The 23,545-nt window shown below is 43.9% G+C and overlaps 1 protein-coding gene across 1 annotated transcript; it reads right to left on the reverse strand.

The window, feature by feature from the left end:
- Positions 1–859: 859 nt before the first annotated feature.
- On the reverse strand, positions 860–23,085 carry EPCI (exosomal polycystin 1 interacting protein). The gene is made up of 2 exons (XM_011726225.3): positions 22,943–23,085; positions 860–3,630 (listed from the first exon to the last, which is right to left on the reverse strand). Exon 2 carries the CDS (start codon positions 3,564–3,566, stop codon positions 2,907–2,909), a length of 660 nt encoding a protein of 219 aa, XP_011724527.1. The 5' UTR covers positions 3,567–3,630; positions 22,943–23,085; the 3' UTR covers positions 860–2,906.
- Positions 23,086–23,545: the final 460 nt, after the last annotated feature.

Consider the following 23,545-nt stretch of genomic DNA (forward strand, 5'->3'; position numbering starts at 1 on the left):
AGGAGTGGGGGTGGGCAATTCCCAGAGCTGAGGGCTCCTCCCCTTTTAGACCATATAGGGTAACTTCCTGATGTTGCCATGGTGTTTGTAAACTGTCATGGCACTGTTTGGAGTGTAGCAGTGAGGGTGACCAGAGGTCACTCTCATCTCCATCTTGCTTTTGGTGAGTTTTGGCTTCTTTACTGCAACCTGTTTTATCAGCAAGGTCTTTATGACCTGCATTTTGTGCCGACCTCCTATCTTATCCTGTAAGTAAGAATGCCTAACCTGCTAGGAATGCAGGCCAGCAGGCCTCAGCCTTATTTTACCCAGCCTGTATACAAGGTGGAGTCGCTCTGGTTTAAACGCCTCTGACATTTCCCCCATCCCTTTTATAAGAGAACCCTTAATCCTAAGGGTTGTAGAGAGATGAAGGTCCATCTTTTGTAACTTCTGGAGGCTGAATGGGGCGATGATATTCCTGCCTAACTATTAGGGTCTCAGATCCAGGGTAGAGAGGAGTTCAGTCAGAGAAAGTCTCAGTATGGTGAGGGCCATTCATAACTCTGACTAAAGGCAATATAACTAGTTTCCAGATTTTGGAGAAATTAGGTAGAGAGAAACAAACATGCTTCACATTTTGTTCACAGGAGCATAATTTACTCAATTGTTGAAAGCTGTCAATAGCTCAAAAGAAAAGTTTCCTTGACTCCAAAGTCGGCCAGTCAGTGTTGTTCTATTTCCTTTGGGTCAGGGGTCTCCTTAGTATCATCCCTTCGCGGTTGCCATAAAGATGTTACCAGAAAGCAGTCCTAAACCAGACCCCAAGAGAGGGTTCTTGGATCTCACATAAGAAAGAATTCAAGGCGAGTCCATAGAGTAAAGTGAAAGCAAGTTTATTAAGAAAGTAAAGGAATGAAAGCATGGCTACTTCACAGGCAGAGCAGCCCACCTCCCTTTTCTGTTGGAGAGCTGGTGGTTAAACTTTTATTAGCACACCACTGGCTGAAGGTGACAAGCTACTAGCCCCAGGCCAGATTGGTACCATTGACATAGTTTGTTTGACCCACATGATATTAATTAAAACAAACAGACAAAAATGCTGAATGGCATGCCACATTTACAAATTGTGAGAATTCACATAACAACCTGGAATACCTCATTCTCTTGAAGGATCAGATCTGGCCCCATCAGATTTTCTCATGGCAGCACTCAGTGGGAGCTGAGCCACTATAGAGCTTCAGGTGGGGCGTGCACCCTTACTTAACCACCATCCCACCACTCCCTGTTGTCCCCCAAACCCTGCAGCTAAGTGCCAAATGCCTTTTATCCCCATGCCTGTGCTGTGGATTTTCTCTGCCCATTCTTCATCCCACAGCAGCACAAACTGAACCATACTTTTAGTCCAGAAATCTGAAACCTCAGGCTTGATTTATAACTAAATTAGTTTTCCTTTTCTATTGATTTAAGTCCAATTAACTCACAAGTATTTCTCAAAAGACTCACTTAAAACGTATGTGAAAGGGCTTTGAAACTATTAAAAGCTACCAAATGGAAGATATTTATAGGAGGCATATACTTTCTAACATCATTTAATTTTATACTTTATTAATAAAAATTATTAAAATTCAATTTGTTATATTTTCAGTAACTAATGACAGTGAATATATTACTAATCTTTTCACTTGTCTTTTCTTGCTTTCCTTTCTCCTCCTTTTTCCCCCTTTCCTTATCTTTTTCTATCACTTTAACATTATCTGAAGTACAATGTCAGTAATGAGGTCACATTTTTCTATTAAAATTAATACTTCGGTCTTTGTTTTGGCCTAATTTAAACACTGACATGGACTCATGCTAATTAGCCTGAATGGCTAAGTCCCCCACCAATTAAGCAAATGTAGAAATTGCAGGTTATTTCAGTTACTCTATGTTAAGGTTAAGAGGAAAAAAAAAAAAAGTGATGTATGTGATCTAAAGTCATTAGCCCCAGGACATCCTGTTAAGTCATGGACTATTTCTTATCATTATGGCATCATGAATGCAATAATGTTTCAAATTCATTCCACTCCAGGTTTAGACGTTTGTATCACAATTGCAGTGGATTTTTTTTTTTTTTTTTTTTTTTTTTTTTTTTTTTTTTAGATAGAGTTTCGCTCTTGTTGCCCAGGCTGGTGTGCAATGTTGCAATCTTGGCTCACTGCAACCTCCGCCTCCCAGGTCCAAGTGATTCTCCTGCCTCAGCCTCCGGAGTAGCTGGGATTACAGGCATGTGCCACCATGCCTGGCTTATTTTGTATTTTTAGTAGAGACAGGGTTTCTCCATGTTGGTCAGGCTGGTCTCAAACTCCCGACCTCAGGTGATCCGCCTGCCTCGGCCTCCCAAAGTGCTGGGATTACAGGTGTGAGCCACTGCGCCCGGCCATTTTATAAAACTCACAGTCCCAAGACCTCTGAAATCAATTATTCTCTACTTAGAGGAATTCCAAGCAATTTCACAAAATGAAACAGAAAAAAATTAAGGCAGTATTTTGAAAGAAGATATGTTTCTTCTAGGGTCACCTCCTAGGAGGAGCTCCACTACTCAGTCTCTAGGGTGTATTGTTTTCTCCATTTCTGACGGGATGTTTCCCTACAGGCTCCTAGTTGCAGAGACCAAGCCTAGCTGCCTCCCAAGACATGTCCCTGGATGGAATCAAGTTGGTTTTCGGGTTTCTTTTTCTTTTGTTTTTCAAAAGTGCGCTGGCAGTTGGGCACAGAGCAGAACCGAGAGCTGGTTATTGGTGTGTGTGGCTGTGTTGCAAATGGAGCCTGCAGAGAGAGGCACAGTTGTGGGTAGGGATACCTATCTCATGGCCTTATTTCCAGATTCCTTCTGCAAATTATCCATCATTTGCCAAAGTTCCAGGCAGCTGGACGCAGTTATTATGTTAGTAAATAAATGTGACAACATAGCTTTTGTGGCTTGGCATTGGGAAGGTTTTAAAATAAGAAAAGTCAGGAAAGTTGTTGGCAATGCTGGTAACGTTTTCAATACTATATGATTTTAAGGACGAGTCCCTGTTGAAAAGAGCCATATCTAAGAATGAGATATACATACATGGCTGCCAGCCTTTGTGTAACCACATGGGCTTCTCTCTGGAGTCACTGTCCCCGGCACTATGGATGAGTAGGCTCTGCTCTGGGAAGGGATGCTTGGCCTCCATGTTGATGCGCAGCCTCTGCAGACCACAGATAGCCAGGTATTCAGTGGGGAGAGTGTTGGCGCTGCACAGGGAAAGCTTCAGGTCTTGGACCAGCGTGAAGTTCAGCAGGCGGCCCAGTGCAGATGTGTCCGTGAACCAGATGGTCAGATGGCCATTGTAGCTGGTTCGCCCCACCGCAAGGGGCAGGACAGTTTTACAGCTGCACATCAGGTTGGCCAAACTGTAGTCACAATCCCGGATGTCCGCAGAACAGCTGCAGTTCCGAATAGTGTTTTCCTTTGTGAAGATAAGCGTGCTGTTCTTCTGACCTTTGGTGAAGCAGTTAAGTGCAAAGATGCCCAGAGCGCTGATCAGAAGGAGACAGTGCCTGCGAGGTGGTGCCATGCTTGCCCAGCGTGGGCCAGCGTGTTTATCCCCCACCTTTGTGAACCAATTTGTTGGAACTCACCTGAAAGAAAACAGGCAGCTTTATCACAACCTTTCGTTTGAAATACACAGTTTGTGGAAAAGGAACCCCAGAAAAAAACAAGTTGTAAACATTTCTTTCTCACTGTTCTACTAACTGTTTCTTGAGCCGCAGGCAATACTTGCAGCCCAGGCACTGGGAAAGCTCTTTTCTCAGCACCTTATCCAGAGACAGCAGCCAAACCTTTGAGCTCTGCTCATCTGAGGTGTAAAACTCCCAGTGATGTCGGCTGACAGTGAGACCAGCATGTCAACAACACAGCCAGAGCAATGCCAGAGCAGATGCCAGAGAGGAGACCTACCGCATCCTATCTACGGGCAGGGATTTGGAGTTGAGAGAGCACATTCTTCAAACATCCAATTACTAGTATCAAGTGCCCACAAACACCTGAACATGCATATGCTTTCCTCCCCCTCAATATCTGACTTCCTGGAATTCAGGAGACAAACACTTCTTTGTTGGATTCAGCTATCCAAGCACTACCTATTACACAACATAGCATGAATACCAATGAAGCACTTAGTTAATGGTAAGCTTTAATTTCTAAGTAGATAAACATGCCTTCCATCCCCACTGTATTAATCTGTTTGTAGGTCCATTCATCCTTTTCAGGGCCTCCTACCTAATGTACCTAAGTAACTGTGGTAATAGACAACAAAAAGACTAATCACCCACTGATTAATCACAATTATTTTGATTTAGCTACTCTTATGCCAGAATAAATTTATGGACTGATCTTGTCAATTGCAGGGCTCCAAAACAAAACCATATATAGGAACTTCTAAAAAATCTAGATAAGGTAGGGATGCATGGGTCATTTAAAGAGCAACACCAATGTCCAGTTTTGGGGGAAAAGCCCTACAGTGTCTGGCATATGACAGATGCAGGGTCCTCTTTTGTGGTGTGATTGGAATGAGATCTGAACATCATGACAGAGCGTACCACATTTCAGTTTGACGAAAGTAATCGCATTCCCCCAATGACTGAAGAGAGAAACCAAACAATTCAGTCCATCTCCATTTGCTGAGTTCCATGGGTGTGGTGGGATACTGGGCATGAGACCTCTGAGTGGGAGGGCCCAGAGCTACTGGCAGGACCACTACACTAAGGGTCAGGGAGCAACAGATGGAAGGGTCAGTCTGAGGATCTCAACATGTGTCCAAAGAGTATGGTGACAGCAGGGAAGAGGCTAGGCAGACAAGCAGCAATTAGGGTGTAAGACGAGGCCACAGGGCAATTAGAAATCCAAAGGAATCAAAGCTAAAAATGTCAGGGATCAGGTAGACAGGCAGGAGGCACAAGCCACAACCCCATGACTGGAATGCCAGGAGGATAGAAGTAAGCTCTGCCGCGTAAACTTGAACAGAGGGCAAGACATTGATTCACAGCAATTCTGACTGTATTCATGCATTTATCCCTCCCTTCCTCCCTTCCTCCCTCCCTTCCTTCCTTCCTTCCTTCCTTCCTTCCTTCCTTCCTTCCTTCCTTCCTTCCTTCCTTCCTTCAACTAATGCTTACTGGAAGATTACTAGGTGGCACACCCTCTGCTAGCCATTAGGTTACAACTCAGAACAAGACAACCCAGGGCCCAGTCCTCATAGAACTTATGTCCTAACGAAATTCCTTCTGCTTCCAATGGGCTGGGCATCAGAGCCCAAAGCCAGGCCAGTCCTGCATGTGAGGACGGAGAGGCTGTAGCAGTGGGGAAGAAGTGGGAGGAGGGGGCAAATGCAGGAGTTGGGCAGGACCCAGCCTAGGCCATGTGCCAGGCCCTGGCTTAGGCCAAGCAGAAGAAACAAAGATACAAAAGACCTGGAGCCTATCCTCCAGGATTTATCCTCAAAGGAAAAGACAAATAAGGCTGAACTGAGAAGCGCTGTACTGAACATACAGGCTGCTATGAGAACACAGCAGAGAGAGAAAGAGATTCGACGTGGGGGACTGGATAAGGCGCTTTATAGAGCTTTGTGTCTATTTTGAAGTTGGCACAGGATTTTCTTAAAGAATTTATTAATAGGTACATTTTGTCATGAAAGAAAGAGCTTTGAGAAACGTGGAGAACAAGAGTTCTCCCTGTACAAGAGGCTTAACAGTCTTAAGCAGTGTTAGAATGTGGGTGTGTCTACCCCGCTTAGTGAGCATGTGTTCTTGTTCTGGTCTTTGGGCTTCCTGATGTCCAGGAGTCAGGGACCATCCTGAGGTCCTGAGGAACGGTGAATAATTTATTAATTACAAGATAATTTTAGACAATCAGCTGTCCCAGATTCCACTGGAGGCCTCTGGGACTTCGTGTCCCAGTAACCCTGTCATCCCAGAACCAGGAATGCCGTCAATACCGTTGGCCCACCCTGACCCTAGCCTTAAAAGGAAAGAGAGGGGAGAGGTCTATTCATCAGCCCAGACTTACTGAGAAAAGTGCCTGCCTCCCTCTTTCAGGTGCCAATCCTGTTCAGGGGCAGCCGTGGAGGAGGAAAAGAGATCAGAAGAGAAAAGGATATTGGTTTGCTGGAACATGTGGGACAAGAAGTTCCCAGAAGAATTTGTGAGCAACTTCCCAACAGTAAGGCCCTGACTGGACCTCAGGATGGTCCTTCCTGGATATCAGGAAGTCCCAATGCCAGAACAAGAACACATGCTCAGGGGGAAGGCTCACTAAGAGGGCACCGAGTGGGGCAAATACCCTGGTAACCCGTTTATGGGGGCCGCCACAGAGATGCCAGTTGGATATTTTCCTCCTTCAGTCTACCATGAGTTTCTTTTTTCTTTTTTGAGATGGAGTCTTGATCTGTTGCCCAGGCTGGAGTTCAGTGGTACAGTCTCAGCTCACTGCAAGCTCTGCCTCCTGGGTTCCAGCAATTGTCTTGTCTCAGTCTCCTAAGTAGCTGAGATTACAGGCATGCACCACCATGCCCGACTAATTTTTGTATTTATAGTAAAAATGGGGTTTTGCCATGTTGGCCAGGCTGGTCTTGAACTCCTGACCTCAGGGTGATCCGCCCGCCTCGGCCTCCCAAAGTGCTGGGATTATAGGCATGAGCCACTGCACTTGGCTGTACCGTTCAAGGTTCTCTTTCACTGGGGTAAACACCTTGAGAGAACAGTTTTTGGGCTTTATATTCTCAGTTTCCCACACAGTGCCTAGCACATAGCAAGGACTCAACAAATTTCATTGAATGAATGAAAAAACATAGTTTACCAAATGACAGTGTACTCAAACTCTTTTAACTGCTAGCTATAGAAATCCAATTAAGACTGACTTGAGTAAAAAAAAAAAAGAAACTGCTCACTTATTTGAAAAATTAAGGAAGGATTTCAGGCATGGCTTGATCCAGCTACTCAAAAAAAAGGTTATCAGAAATGTCTTTCCATCTTTCAGTTATTCTTTCTCATTTGTGGGCTTTATTCCCAGACAAGATCACTCCTTCTGGGGACAAGATGGTCACTAGTAGATCCAGGTTTACTTTCTATCAGCTGAGCAACCTCTCAAGAAAAGAAACAAACAAACAAAAAACTCTTTTTAAATAGCACCAGGCTGCTGGGTGTGGTGGCTCATACCTGTAACCCCAGCACTTTGGGAGGCCAAGGTAGGAGGATTGTGGGAAGCCAGGAGTTCAAGACCAGCCCAGCCAACATCATGAGACATAATCTCTACAAATAAAATAAATTAGTTGGACATGATGGTGCACATCTATAGTCCCAGCTACTCGGGAGGCTGAAGCACAAGGATCACTTGAGTCTGAGAATTCGGTGTTGTTTAAGCCACCCTGTTGTGGTATCTGTTATGGCAGCACAGGCAGAAATAGGGACACAAGTGCAGGTTCAGGGCAAGGTGTGTGAGCACACTCAGTCCCTGGCCTCGGCGTCTCTCTGGATAGCTTCTTGCCTAGGGTGACTGACAGAGGGAGGGATGATATGAAAAGGCACCTGTTCTTCTCATGACCTAACCCCAATTCTTACTCCATGGGTTCATGACAGCCAATTCTGCTGGAGACTGTGTCTTAAACCTTCCTCCCCTAGTTTCCCTCAAGTACCCCTCGTGAGCTGTGATTTCACTGGGCTTTGAAATCTTAGGCCATTTGAGGCTGCAGTGATCTATGATTGTATCACTACACACTCCAGCCTAGATGACAAAACAAGACCCCCTCTCTAATAAATAAATAAATATGGCTGGGCGCAGTGGCTCAGGCCTGTAATCCCAGAAATTTGGAAGGCCAAGACGGGCAGATCGCTTGAGCTGAGGAGTTTGAGACCAGCCTGGCCAACATGGTGAAACCCTGTCTCTAGCAAAAATACAAAAATTAGCCAGGCAGGGTGGCACGTGCCTGTAATCTCAGCAACAGGGAGGCTGAGGCAGGAGAATCGCTTGAACCTGGGAGGCAGAGGTTGCAGTGAGCAGAAATTGTGCCACTGCACTCCAGCCTGGGTAACAGAGTGAGACTTTGCAACCAAATAATGATGATGATAATAATAATAATAATAATAAAATAAATAACCAAATAAGTAAATAAATAAATATTGGAGGCAAAAATACACTGGTCTCCTGAGTCGTACGCTCAGCTCAGGACCCAGTGAATGGGATCAGCCACACTGCAAACAGTGGACTGAGAAGGTAGAAGGATGGTTCTGCAAAGGGAAATCAGGAGGTACTATTAGAAAAGGGCCAGGTAGGCAGTCAGAAAAGTGGGTGCCCACAAGACCTGTGGGATGAGCGTGGGTGAGCATTGCAACTCTACTCCTCTCAGTCTCAGCAAACACCAAAGCACCACTTAGATAAAATGAACTCTAAGAGTGCAGATATATATCTGACTTTGTGGGATATATTCAGAATTTCAAATTGGTTCCTTTACTGGAAGGCCCCTCGTTTTTACCTCCCAAGAATCTTCAAGGATTTTTGCAGGGACACACGTTGGGGACTGCATTTGTGAGTGATAGCCCTGCTTACCTCTCCAAGTCCTGGCTTCACAGTGTGTTCCTTGGGGTGCCCGGGCCCTGGCTTTCTTCTGATTTTAACCCCAGAGCCATAACTCAGATCTATACTTGAGACTGCTTCTTGCCAGGGCATCTCCTCAGCTTATGACTTGAGCCTTTCACAGTTTCTTCTCTTGAGTCTTTCCCCTAATTGCATTTCCACTTTAAAAATAAAAATCACCGCCAGGCGTGGTGGTTCACACCTGTCATCCTGGCACTTTGGTAGGCTGAGGGAGGCAGATCATTTGAGGTCAGGAGTTCAAGACTGGCCTGGCCAACATGGGGAAACCCTGTCTGCTAAAAATACAAAAATTAGTCGGGTGTGGTGGTGCACATCTATATTCCCAGCTACTCAGGAGGCTGAGGCATGAGAATCCCTTGAACCCAGGAGGTGGAGGTTGCCGTGAGCCGAGATCGCACCACTGCACTCCAGCCTGGGCTACAGAGTGAGTGAGACTCTATCTCAAATAATAAAATAAAATAAAAACCACTTTTGATTTCAAATTAAACTCACTTCCAAATTACGTTTTTAAAGTGCTTTTGATTTTTAATTGCTATAAGAATTTGGAGAATGTCTCTTGATTTTTCCACAATTAGTTATTTGTCTTTCGTGTTAGGACTATAGCACTCAGAACATCATTATTTATGACATTTCAGATCTGTTTTGGGCAAATGCTCCAAATGCTATCCTCCCACTGACATAATATCTCCTTACTAGTAATATCTTCTTATAAACAGAACTAGTCGAGTTTGAAACATTCCTTTTGAAGCCAAGTATAAACATTATCTAAATGTTGGGTGTAATCCTAGATTGAGAAGGAATCTGTGTGGAATTTGTTTTGAAGTAACTGATGTCTGTGTCTCCTCAATTCAGAGCCCTCTGCCTTTATGCAGCTAGTTGCTAGTATTGTTCTTGAGATTTCTTCAGCTGTGCTACAAAAATAATACTCAAACTGACTCTGATAGTAGCTCTGGTTTTTAAACCTGTCCGGTGATTTAAAGGCTCAAATATTTAACAATCATGCACAAAGGCTGGGTGCAGTGGCTCACGCCTGTAATCCCAGCACTTTGGGAGGCCGAGGCAGGTGGATCACGAGATCAGGAGTTTGAGACCAGCCTGACCAACATGGTGAAACCCCATCTCTACTAAAAATACAATAATTAGCTGGACATGGTGGCATGTGCTTTTAATCCCAGCTACTCAGGAGGCTGAGGCAGGAGAATCACTTGAACCTGGGAGGCAGAGGTTGCTTTGAGCCAAGATTGCTCCATTGCACTCCAGAGCAAGACTCGGCCTCAAAAAAAAAGTCATGCACGGTTTTTAGCACCTTGACTGAAAAATTTGGATGCATAGACATCCGCCAAGTTTTTGTCATGGCTGCATCAAGCTACTTATTGTGTCTTACAACCTAGGTATGTTAGAGACTTCTAGTCCCCATGAATACCATTTTCACCTCTTCTTCCTTGGCACATTGTTGGACTTTATTTCTGAGCTTCTGGTAGTGAAGTGGTGCCATGTGATTGAGTTCTGGCCTGTGGAATATGGTAGAAGATTCCACAAAGGAACCGACAGCCCTAGAAGATGGCAGAACTGTAGACAAAAGGTTGAATCCCTGAATGATTGTATGGAAGAGAGCACACCCCTCTACCCCCTTAATGGCATTAGTCTGTGATGTAAGGGAGGAGCAGATCTCAATTGCTCTAAGCCACTGATGTCTTGAAGTTTGTCAAAGCAGCTAGCCTACCGTGTTAGCTGGGTACAATACAGCAGGTGATAATATTGCTTTGCAACTTATGATTTTTACATCCTCTTTTCTCAAAAGAAAATGAGAAATCAACATTTAGAGGACATTTATTGGATGCCAGGCAAATGGCCTAAGCCATGGGGAGGCAAAAATGAAGACGATATCATCCATGCCCTCAAGGGACTTGAAGTTTGCCCAGAGAACTTGGAATGTACTCTGGGAACAAACAACTGGGCAACTAATTATGAGACAACGTGATTGGTAGTTCTTAAAGATGCAGATGGAGGCCAGGCACAGTGGCTGACGCCTGTAATCCCAGCACTTTGGGAAGCCAAAGTGGGCAGAGCATCTGAGGTCAGGAGTTTGAGACCAGCTTAGCCAACATGGTAAAACCCTGTCTCTACTAAAAATATAAAAAATTAGCTGGGCGTGGTTGTGGGCACCTGTAATCCCAGCTGTGGGCACCTGTAATCCCAGCTACTCAGGAAGCTGAGGCAGCAGACTCACTTGAACCTGGGAGGCAGAGGTTGCAGTGAGCCGAGATTGCGCCATTGCACTCCAGCCTGGGCAACAAGAGTGAAACTCGTCTCAAAAGAAAAAAAGAAAAAAAAAAGATGCAGATGGAGTGGTGGTAAGGAAGAAATGGAAAGACTCCCAAAGGATGTGCTCTTTGGGCCAGGCAGAGAAGAGGTTCGGGTTAGGAAAGGTGAGGCAGTGCAGATACAAGAGTCATTGGCGCAGATGTCAGAATGACTAAAGTCCTTAGTATGTTTAGAGCAGGTATAAGACATCTGGGGGTCCATGAGGCTGGGGAGGTAGGCAGGAGGACAGGGTTAGACAGGACTTTGCTGATCAAGCTAAGGGGTTTGGACTTTATGCTGGCAGTTACTTGGTCTCCAAACTCTTCTGATCATCACCCCATCAATAAATAATTTTAAAACTCTCCCCAATAGATGTATCTGTTAATTTAGGAATTAATTAATATAGGCTATTCACATATTACCATGCTTACATATCATCTGTATTATCAACAATACACAAACAGTAGCATTTTTAAAAATTTGAGATGAAAAATAAATAAAAATGAAAGTTTGAATATTTTCAGCTCTACCCCATTAGCTTGGCTTGCAAACCTCCTGGGATGTAAACTCCCTCTTTGGAGGCTCCCGCAAGAGACAAAAAATGAGACGGTAAAGGTCTGAAGCAGGAGACATCTGCTCAGATCTTGTTTAAGGAAGGTAACCTAGGCTGCCAGGGAGAGATCAAATCTGGGGAGAAGACACTAGAGTCAGGACAGTGAGTTCAAAATATTTTTCTTTTGTATTTTCTTCAATGATTTCCATCTATCCAATTGTTGACTCCTTCTAACTCCAGGCTCTTTGGATAAATCTATTTCAATATCTGGAATCCTCAAGGGGATGGAGAGGACCAAGAATGTAGGATTGAGAAGGCGGGGATGAGGATGAGGCTGTCTTCCTCCTATGACCATGCAGTCAGGACACCTGTTAGAACTCCTGGGAGGGAACCAGTGGTACAGGGAGCAGGAGAGCCCAGTGGGCAGCACAGAAAAGCATTCGTCTCGCTCTGTCTCCCAGGCTGGAGTGCAGTGGCACGATCTTGGCTCACTGCAACCTCCCACTCCTGGGTTCAAGCAATTCTCCTGCCTCAACCTCCCATCGTTGTCTCATTCTTAGCATCCCAACACAGTTTGCCTGGGAACGCCACTCCCTGAGACATCCACTGTGAGCCCTGACAGCCACGAGAAAACATAGCTCATTTTCTCAGAATTAGGAGACTCTGGAGGGCTTCATCAGACTGGCAGCAAGCCTAGCTGCTAGTGAGGGTTAGTTATGGCAAGCTATGGAGTAGGTAGAGTAGCTCTCCAATCCCCAGTTCCCCTTGATGTGCCTTCCTCTTAATTCCTTGATCATCCATTCTTTCCAGGAGCCAGTGCTAAAAACCCGCTCACAGATTGGGATCTGATACCAGTTGGTTAGGCCTCAATCGGAATTTAAACCGACACATTCTTTCCCAAGGGTATTTACACTGTAAGCCTTACGGCTACCTTGTTCCTTATTAGAGAGACAGCAAGGATCAAATAGAAAGTATGGAGGAGTGTGGGGTGGAGACTCCACGCTAGGGCTCCAGAAACAAGTGGTCACCTGTTCTCAGGTCCAGTGGCCACTTGTCCAGGGTTGTGCAACCCCTCTTCCCATTTAGGTCAAGGAGGGGTGTTGGCTATTCTGTTATGTGGATGAGATGCCCACATAGGCACTGTGTGAGGGCTTTAGATGTAGGACCTTGAAATGCTCTTGAAAAAAGGGATTTTAGCATTTTTCTTTTCTTTGGCTTTGTTCCACAAATGCACTGCAGGAGGCAGGTTAGAGATAAACACTATGTAAGATGATATTTGAAAAGGGAATTATATCTTTGTTGTTTAATATTTCAAAGCTTATGAAGTTGAAAGCTCATTTGGGTCCCTCCCCAATGTTTTCTTACTGTGGTACGTGTTGTCTTTTATTTCTTCTTCACATTCCACAACAGCACATCCTCATCCTTGGTACGAGCCACTGAGTTTTCACAGGCCCTTACAAGGATCTAGTGCTGAAGTCGCCGTTCTGTGCAGTCTCTGTGGGTGAAGATCATTTCCCTTTCATTGTGGTCTACGCAGTTCATTGTGAGGGGCAGGAAATGAGTTCCCAGTACTTCTGATGTGATCAGAATCTCATTTGGTTTATATAGTAGGATCTAAACTGTAAACTGTATGCTATCATCTGATATATTTGCTCATCTAGAAAAAGAGGAAGTAAATTCATGTCTCCGTAAGTTGGAATTATGCAGGCAAAATTAGCTTCAAGTATGCAGTTTGGGTTTTGAGAGGACATACTTTAAAATATTTTTGTGACTGTTCATGTTGGACTCACTAGTATATAGTTGGATCAGTCAGAGAACCTGTCTGAGTCTTATTTCTCTTGACATGCACAGGATAATAATCCAACCACACAGGTTACAAAAGCAAAGTAGATGCATGTGATCATATATATATATATATGAATAGTACTATATTATTTATTTATTGTGTTTAGAGATGGGGTCTCACTATGTTGTCTAGGCTGGTCTTAAACTCCCAGGCTCAAGTGATTCTCCTGCCTTGGCCTCCCAAGGCGCTAAGATTATAGGCGTGAGTCACCGCACCCAGTCTGAATAGTTCTATAGTATTATGTATATTGTAGTACTAATAAGTACTCATAGGTATACTACAATATACATAGTACTATTCATAGACAATGATATTTTGTAATATCGGAGTCATAGTGATAACAAATATATTACCATGCTCTGTGAGGGCATCCCAAAAGCCACCCCAAAGAAATCTAAAGTAACTGGTTCATTTAATGCATTACTTGTATCAAACATTTGACTAGAGAGAGAACAGGCACAGCATAAAACAAAAATGTCTCTTTGCATGATTTTTCCTGTAACCAATCAAATCAGATTTACAAATGTCCTCCTGTAAATGCTGAGGACTGTGAGGTCCTGAAATTATTAGTGAGCTAGTCTGGAAAATAGAAATTATCCGATTCCCATTTATACTAATTTAAATGTGTGTAAAATGTTTAAAGGAACAGCAGGAATGTGGGCTGTGATCAAAACACTTTATTTCTGATGTCGTACTGTGCCTAATGGATATTATAGTAGGTCAAATAATGGTCCCTAAAGGTGCCTGTGTCCTAATCCCTGGGCCCTGTGAATGCTTTACCTTACATGGCCATAAGTCCTCTACAGACATGATTAAATTAAGGAACTTGAGATAAGGAGATGATCCTGGATTATCTGGGCGGGCCCAATGTAATCAACAGGGTCTGTATAAGAAGAAGGCAATATGACAACTGAAGCAGAGATTGGAGCGATGTGGCTACAAGCCAAGGAATGCCAGCAGCCTCTAGGAGCTGAAAGAGGCAAGGAACAGATTTTGCCTTGGAGTCTCCAGAAAGAACCAGGCCTACTGACACCCTAACAATAGCCTGGTCAGACTGGTTTTGAACTTCTGACCTTCAGAAGTGTAAAAGAATATAGATATGTTGTTTTAAGCCACTAAATTTGTAGATTTTTTTTCTTTTTTTTTTTTGAGATGGAGTCTTGCTCTGTCACCCAGGCTGGAGTGTGGAGTGCAATGGCATGATCTTGGCTCATTGCAAACTTTGCATCCCATGTTTAAGCGATTCTCCTGCCTCAGCCTCCTGAATAGCTGGGATTACAGGTGTGTGCCACCATACCAGCCTAAATTTTGTATTTTTAGTAGAGATGGGGTTTTACCATGTTGGCCAGGCTGGTCTCAAACTCCTGACCTCAAGTGATCTGCCTGCCTTGGCCTCCGAAAGTGCTGGGATTACAGGTGTAAGCCATTGTGCCTGGCCAATTTGTAGAAATTTGTTATAGCAGCAATAGGAAATGAATACAGAGATGATGAGGAAACCAAACCACCACATCAAACCACCCTTGTGGACCAAAGCAGCCCTTCTGTATTCACAGCCCTGCAGTGTTTGCTAATTATATTATGTGGTTTATTCCTCTCATTAGCCTAGATCATAAGCTCTCAGGCTAACTATTCTCCTGAAATACCAAACTCAATGCTCCCATAGAATAGTCACACCATGTTGGATCCTGCCAAGCCCAAACGGATACATTTGGATATGTCTTATGAGTTGAGGAGGAACCATCTTCAGGTGGTTAATTGCATACGTGGAATTGTTGAAGAAGAAAGAAGAGCGAAGAGGATATGGGAGGATCCAGGGCAGTGAAGAACAGAGGGATGGGACAGTAGCATTTGTGTCTTTACAGCCCAAACATATGCCTGAGGCTGAGTCTGGTCAGGTAGCAAGCAAAGGCTGCAAGAAGTGCTTTTGAGATTTCTGAGATGTGAGGTACAAGTGGCCCCCTGTCCAGGCAAGAAAGGGCAACATTGAGTGATGGATAGAAGCATTTTCTCCACTTCTGTACTGAGTACAGCTCGGCTCTAGCACAGTGAGGAATGAGGGACAGGTGGCACCATTTGACCCTTTCTCGAGAACAGACTGGGGCCACCCCTGGATGTTGCTCCCTGGTCATCAAGCAACAGGGAGCCCCATGGCCAAGGCAAGGGACAGTCAGCATCCAGTGGGGGCTGGGGACAGGAGCAGATGAAAGGACCATTGTGAGCATAGGCAAGACCCCTGGGGACTCAAAGAAGCACCTGGAGAAAATTCTATTTTGTAGACATAGTGGTGGCAGGAGGCAAGGACCTGTATCAGGTAGGTGGGAGCATGAACCAGCAGAATACAAGCTATTTGTGTTCACTTAACTTCATCTGTGCCTGGTGAAGCCAGGGGCTCTTCAGGTATCAGCTGGATTACTGGTTTGAGATTAAATTGATTGAATCATAGAAATAGACTAAAGTGCTCAGGAGCTTAGAAGCTGAGTAAGAACTGCCTGAAAAGCAGATATTTTATTTGGAAAGCACTGAGCTCACCTGGGTGTTAATTTCACCCAGTAATTTGCTGCCTGGATACGGGGCTTCCTTGTTGGTTTACTGTGGGGTTTTATTAGTTCGTTTTGGTGCTGCTGATAAAGACATACCCAAGCCTGGGTAATTTACAAAAGAAAGAGGTTTAATGAACTCACAGTCCCACATGGCTGGGGAGGCCTCACAATCATGGTGGAAAGTGAGTCATGTCTCACATGGTGGCAAACAAGAGAAAAGTGAGAGCCAAATGAAAGGGGTTTCCCCTTATCAAACCATCAGATCTCGCGAGACGAATTCACTATCACAAGAACGGTATTGGGGAAACCACCCCCATGATTCAATAATCTCCCGCTGAGTCACCCCACAACACGAGGGAATGATGAGAGCTACAGTTCACGATGAGATTTGGGTGGGGACACAGCCAACCGTCTCAGAGGCCAAGTTTCTGATGCCTTCTTGCTGATCGCAGTTTCCCCAGACCTTAGCACAGGGCTGGGCACACAGGGGCACACCACGACTGTTTATATTATCCAAATGAGTCCCTACGTTGGCTAAGCCAATGAGGCATGTTATTGGTCCTTGATTCCCTCTTATGCGTTTTTTTTTTCAGTGGGGGCGACGGAGTTTTGCTCTTCTTGCCCAGGCTGGAGGGCAATGGCTCGATCTTGGCTCACCACAACCTCCGCCTCCCGGGTTCAAGCGATTCTCCCGCCTCAGCCTCCTGAGTAGCTGGGATTACAGGCATGCGCCACCATACCCGGCTAATTTTTAGTAGAGAGGGAGTTCCTCCATGTTAGGCTGGTCTCAAACTCCCGACCTCAGGTGATCCACCTGCCTCAGCCTCCCAAAGTGCTGGGATTACAGGCGTGAGCCACCTTGCCCAGCCCCTCTTTTGCCTTTTACCTCCTAGGATTGTCGAGTGTTATCAAATCAGCAAGCAACATTCATCTTCTTCTTCAGCGAGTTTCATTATATGGCCTAGCTGTGGCAGAGAAACCAGAATGAGTTTCTGTGTATGGGTGACAGGGTGGGAATTTGAGCTTAATCTCCTATGGCCTAGCTGTGCATCATCCTTGAAAGCCACTGAATGACATCTGGCAAAATCCCAGGAGGCACCTCCAACCTCCTGTGACTTTACCAAAGGGCCTAGTCTAGGTTCCCGGTTGCCTTACAACTTCCCTTGAATCTGATGAGGATGAAGGGTAAAATACACTTGGCTAGAATGGAGACCGTGAGTCCCAAGTCAGGCCTCCAATCACTGCCCTTCCATCTTATGCCACACACCCTCCGAGGGGCGAAGGAAAACATCAGTACAGTTAGTATATTTTGGTCTCACAGACATTTGTGAGCATCACAAAGCCATTCCCCTAATTGCTCTTGGTTGAGTGATTACAACAGCCCTTGCTGCAAAACTCCCCCACGACCTAACCTTTCAGAGTCCAATCTTGTAAAGCTAACTCAGGGAGAGCTTGCTTAAATTACTGGGCCAGTATTATGTGAGTGTGAGGTTGCCAAGGAAAATGAGTCAGACACTAATCCCTTTGCTAGGAGATGAGAAAAAAAAAAAAAAAAAAAAAAAAAAAAAAAAAAAAGGCTGGCAGACCTTTACTATTTTAATTACCTGCTTCCAGAACAATAAAAGGGAATTCAGATCTTCCACTTACAGTTGTGCCTTCTTACATTCCCGTAAAGTACCTGCACTATTTCCTTGAGATGTAAGCCTTGGGCTTTTTTTCCTTTCAACTGTGTTCAAGCTATAGTTCTGACCATTCAAGTTTGGATAAAAATAAGAATTAAAATTTCCTTTGCTGGTTTTGGTTACAAATATTGGAACCAATGAACATTTAAACCTTGTTTCCTTCTTGAAAGATTTTTCAGAGTTTTAAAATGCCTCCTGGGAATGATGACTAAAGGTAATGTGGGATCCTGGATGGGATCCTGGGACAAAAAAAAAGGACAATGGGCAAAATCTAAGGACATCTGAATAATGTTTGGACTTTATTTTATAATAATAGTGTGTCAATACTAGTTCATTAATTGTGACAAATGTACCATGCTAATGTAAGATGTTAACTCTATATGAGAACTCTCCATTATCTTCACGATTTTTCTGTAAACCTAAAACTATTGCAAAATAAGAATTTTATTTAAAAAGAGTGAATCCTGATCTCATTGATTACTCTTTGAAGATTAGTTTTGTGACAGCAGCAGAGCTCCAGTAGATAATCTGGCGTCACGATTTGGGCTAAACTGAGTGCCCATGAAATAGTGTCTAGGCACAACTCCAAATGAATTATTCAGACCTCCTGGCCACAGAGAAGATTCTTTTTTTTTCTTTTTTTTTTTTTAATGACCCAGAGACCGGGCATTTCGGAGATGCAAATGCGAAGTAATCCTTTTATGGGAAGTGGATCAAAACTGGGAAAGGAGATACACCAAGGCATGTTGTGGGGACAAGCCTCGAGGAGTACGTGTGTGCGTGTGTGTGTGTGTGTGTGTGTGTGTGATGTCTCACTGGGCTTTCATTGTTCTTCCTTCCTTCCTTTCTTTCTTTCTCTCTCTCTCTCTTTCTTTCTTTCTCTCTTTCTCTCTTTTTTCTTTCCTTCCTTCCTTCCTTCCTTCCTTCTTTCCTTCCTTCCTTCCCTTCCTCCCTTCCTCCCTTCCTCCCTCCCTCCCTTCCTCCCTTCCTCCCTCCCTCCCTCCCTCTCTCCCTCTCTCTCTTTTTCTTTCTTTCTTTTTTGACAGAGTCTTGCTCTGTCGCCCAGGCTGGAGTGCAGTGGTGCGATCGATTGCAAGCTCACTGCAAGTTCTGCCTCCCGGGTTCACGCCATTCTCCAGCCTCAGCCTCGCGAGTAGCTGGGACTACAGGCACCCACTACCACGCCCGGCTAATTTTTTGTATTTTTAGTAGAGACGGGGTTTCACCGTGTTAGCCAGGATGGTCTCCATCTCCTGACCTTGTGGTCCCCCTGCCTCGGCCTCCCAAAGTGCTGGGATTACAGGCGTGAGCCACTGTGCCCGGCCTTTCTTTCTTTCTTTCTTCTTTCCCTCCCTCCCTCCTTCCCTCCCTCTTTCTCTCTTTCCTTCCTTCCTTCTCCCTCCCCTCCCCTCCCTCCCTCCCTCCCTCCCTCCCTCCCTCCCTCCCTCCCTCCCTCCCTCCTTCCTTCCTTCCTTCCTTCCTTCCTTCCTTCCTTCCTTCCTTCCTTCCTTCCTTCCTTCCTTCCTCTCTCTCTCTCTCAATGTCTCTCTTTCCTCTCTTCCTTTCTCTCTCTCTTTCTTTCTTTCTTTCCTTTTTGGAGACAAAGTCTTGCTCCCTCACCCAGGCTGGAGTGCAGTAGCTCACTGTCACCTTGAACTCCTGGGCTCAAGCAAACCTCCCAACCTCAGCCTCCTGAATAGCTAGGACTATGGGTGCGTACCACTGGCTAATGTTTTTAATTTTTTGTACAGACACGATCTCACTGTAGTGCTCAGGCTGATCTACAACTTCTGGCCACAAGAGATCTTCCCACCTCCCAAAGTGTGGGGATTACAGGCGTGAGCTACCGCGCCTGCCCGCATTGTGTTTTCTTATTCTCCAATCTGGACCCTGTTCCCCTCATGCTGCTTATGCCGCCCTCTGTATTTGGGATGATTTCTGTTTCTTATCCACTAAGAAACCACCTTCATCTCTCATGCTGTCTTCAAATCTCTCCTCTTTCATGACATTTTATTAGGCTGGGGGAATAGGTGACAGTTCTTGTTTGACTCAAACCTACTTTTCTTAGAGTGCAGCATCAGTCTATTGTAAGATAAATTAAAAAAAAAAAAAAAAGGTTTTGCAAGCCAATCTGTTATCACACAGAGCCTAGTACCTAGTTGTGTTAGATTTTTAAGCCACTCCCAAAAACCAGACTTTTGCTGTGATCATTCTATTGCAACCATTCTCATCAGGTTCCCAGTGAATCCCACCACCCCCATACTAAATTCAGTGATTAATTTCCTGGTCTCGTTTTGTTTGACTTCCCAGCAGCATCTGACTTGGTTGCCTCCTCCCTTCTTTTTGAGCGAATAGCTTTCTGTTCCTCCATGATGTCACCTTCCCCTGGTTTTCTGTCTCCTTCAATGGCCACTCCTTCTCAGTCTTTTGGCTGGCATCTGATCTTCTTACCTGTTATTGTTGCATGTCTGCAGCTCAGTGCATGGCTGTCTTCTGTATGTGCGTCCACACTTTTGGTGCCTGCATGCTGTCCTGTGAAGTTCAATACCACCTAGATGCTGATGGTGAACTGAGATATGTCTCTACCTCCTGACCGCATCATGTTCACATGTCCCACATTGTATCTGATAGCTCTTTCTGAATGTCTAGTAGATATCTCCAACTTAACATGCCAAACACACAGCTCCTGATCCCCAAGGAAGTTCAGACTCCTATGAGAAATGTTATTGTATCTATAACTCGCCATTCCTCAGCCCCATGTTCCCAAGGCTAAGCTAGCTAAATATAGCAAATTGTCATTGATAAAGAGGCAATATACTTTAAAATATAAAATGTGATACATGTATGTTGTATGTTGAAAATTGAATGATATCAGGAACTATCCATATTTTTATTCACTAATAGTAAGATCTAATGAGTGTTTCTTTTGTGCCAGGTACTAAGTGTTTCACACATTTTATGTTATTTAATCCTTTCTGTAATCCTACAGGTAGATATTATGGCCCCATTTTTTTTTTTTTTTTTTTTTTTTGAGACAGAGTCTCGGTTTGTCACCCAGGCAGCGGCACTCTCTCAGCTCACTGCAACCTCTGCATCCCAGAGTCAAGCGATTCTCCTGCCTCAACCTCCCGAGTAGTTGGCATTATAGGTGGTGTACCACCACGCCCAGCTAATTTTTGTATTTTTAGTAGAGACTGGGTTTTCACCATTTTGGCCAGGCTGGTCTCGAACTCCTGATCTTAAGTGATTCACGCACCTCAGCCTCTCAAAGTGCTGGTGTTACAAGCATGAGCCACTGCATATGGTCCCATTTTCATATCAGGAAATGATACACAAGGAGGTTAAATAACTTGTCCAAGGTCACAGAACTAGTTAATAATGGCTAAAATTTGAACCCAGACAGCCAACTATACTCTGAAGAGTCATGGTGGAAATTACAGTGCTATTTCCCACCCCAGGGTCTTGGGTCTATTCAAGGGAGATTCCATGCATTGTATTCTATTACTAGATGCTGTGGCATTTAGCCTAGATGTGTATAGAACCCTCATGCTAAATGCTATGATGTGGTGTCCTCATGAATGGATTAATGCTGTTATTGAGGAGTAGGTTGGTCACCATGAGAATAGGTTTCAAATGAAAGGATGAATTTGACCCCCTTCCTGTCTGTCTTTCTTATGTGTGTGCACATGCTCTCTTGCCCTTCTACCTTCCACCATGGGATGAAACAGCAAGAATGCCCTTGCCAGATGCAGGCCCCTTGACCTTGGAATCCCCAGTCTCCAGAACCATAAGAAAGAAATCTGTTCTTAAGTTCATAATCAGAATAGAGGACAATATGAGCAGAGTGCTGCTTCTGCTAACACAGGTATGGAATGTGGGACAAAGAATTCTCAGAGAGTGAGCCACTGGGAAGTCCTAACTAGAATATGTGGCTACTGTACCTTTCTACTTGACACAGTCCTTGAGAGAGTGAATTAGGCAATGAGTGCAAATCCTTCAGGCTTTTCCCTTGAGTGACTTGGTAGACACTCAGTTCATTGCATCACCAGGGTTCACATCCACAGCTTTGCACAGCTACCCCTTGGTCCCATGCCCACAGAACTGTGAGGCCTGCCTGTTCTTCCCACTGGGGCCTGTTGACCTACTAGCTCCCACAGACACAGACACAAGCCACTGGGCACTGAATTTTAAAAGCTGATAATGTAGCAGCTTTAAGCAGTGAAAAATATTAGTGTGGAAAAGAAAGCTGAGAAATCCAAGTCAGCTCTTGAAAAGCACTCATATCCATAAATACTTTATTGAAACTGTTATTTTCAGAAAATGCCCAATTTCTGTCAGAAAAAAAAGTAATGAAAAGTCTTTTTTTTTTCTTCCAAACATATTTCATTATTTAGTCTAAAAAAAAGCAAAAAACTTCTCAAGGATGGCTCTTTTTGGTAAAAAAATTTTCAAACAAATGAGATCTTTTCTTTTTGGTATTTTTTAAGGATGGGTTTTTAATAAATATTATGCACAATGTTTTTGAAACATTTCCTGTCCTCAATATACACCAACATACTTTGTGCTAAAAACTTTCCAGAAATATGTTTATTAAACAAAGAAATATATGCAAGACTGTATATGTTCTACTCATTTTGAGATAAAACATTCCCCTCCTCATCTTGCCTTTTGCTACATTATTTATCATGCTTTTTCACTTTTGAATAAAAGACCAATTTTTTAAAAACACGAACTATCCAATCCAAATGTTAACGCTCATCTTAACTTACTTTCTTTTCTTTCTTTGTTTTCTAATCAGCAAACTCTATAAAGCCTGGTGTGTAAATAGGCAGTAAATATAATACTATTAAAAGATAAAACAGAGCAAAGAAACAATATCAGCCGATGTTTTGGGAGTTCCCACTTTTCTTTGTTTGCGATCACAAAAAGGAAAAGAGATATCAGATCTGATATATCTCTTTTCCTTAATTGTTATTTAGCACTGAAGACTAGTGGAAAAGTCTAGCCAGATGTTTTAAAATAGAGACAAGATTTCAAGGAGCTTTCTGTTATATTAGCCTTAAGTGAGTTTATCTTTTTAGGGTCTAAATGAGAAGACCATTTCATTATTTGCTTAATGCACTGAAAATCTTTCATTTTCAAGGCAGGATCTCAGTAAAGAGGAATTCATATGCCTGGAAGCCTAAAGTAGTGTTTCATAGTGAAAGCCACTCATACATGTACATTATGTTCAGGAAATGCAAATGCAACAAGAAGGTGACCCTGATAATGGTTCTTCCAACCGTCACAGTTCCTGCCATGCAGCAGAAATTCTGAAGCTCTTAAAAACTGTCAGACTAGGCATGCTTTTTAAAAAAGAGGAACAGAGAAATTACTTACATCTCAGAGTTCCATCGTGAGGCCTTGCCTCTCCACTCCACAGACCTCTGCCTGGCCACGGATCCTTCACCCTGGCTTGACAGCTGGTTTAATCTGCAAGCCAGGGTGGAATGCGTGGTCTTGCACTTGCTGTTCTTTTCCGTCTTCAGAGGGCCAGCGGCCTGGTCATTTCCATGGCAACCAGGAGCAAGCGGCTGGCCTACCAGTCTCATTAACTACACACAGGAGAGAACCTGCCTTGGTGACTTCTGGCCACTCTTTTGGGGTTCTAAACTGGGAAGTTTCTAGAAGAAACTGAGGAGACTGTTGCTGTAGGCTGATCCCAAAGGATTGACACAAATGGAAGAAATTCTACTTTAGCAGGAAATTGAATGGATTAAATGTAGAGTACGGAGACTCCTTGATACTTTTACTTTCATGATTTATTCCACCTTTTTTGGTCTGATGAATTGTTACTTACGGTAAATGCTTGCATTACTGTAAAAAGTGTCCCATCGTGGTTGTTCCAGAGGAAAAAAAAAAGCTCATTTGAACTCCAAAGATAGACATTATTCTCTCTCTTTTTTTTTAAGTTCATTAAAAAAAAAAAAATGAGAAGCCACA

This window comes from Macaca nemestrina, chromosome 4 (genome assembly GCF_043159975.1).
Source record: "Macaca nemestrina isolate mMacNem1 chromosome 4, mMacNem.hap1, whole genome shotgun sequence".
NCBI classification, from domain to species: domain Eukaryota; kingdom Metazoa; phylum Chordata; class Mammalia; order Primates; family Cercopithecidae; genus Macaca; species Macaca nemestrina.

Bases quoted from the DNA above. Each gene is read 5' to 3' on its own strand.
- EPCI (XM_011726225.3), bottom strand. From the start codon at position 3,566: ATGGCACCACCTCGCAGGCACTGTCTCCTTCTGATCAGCGCTCTGGGC.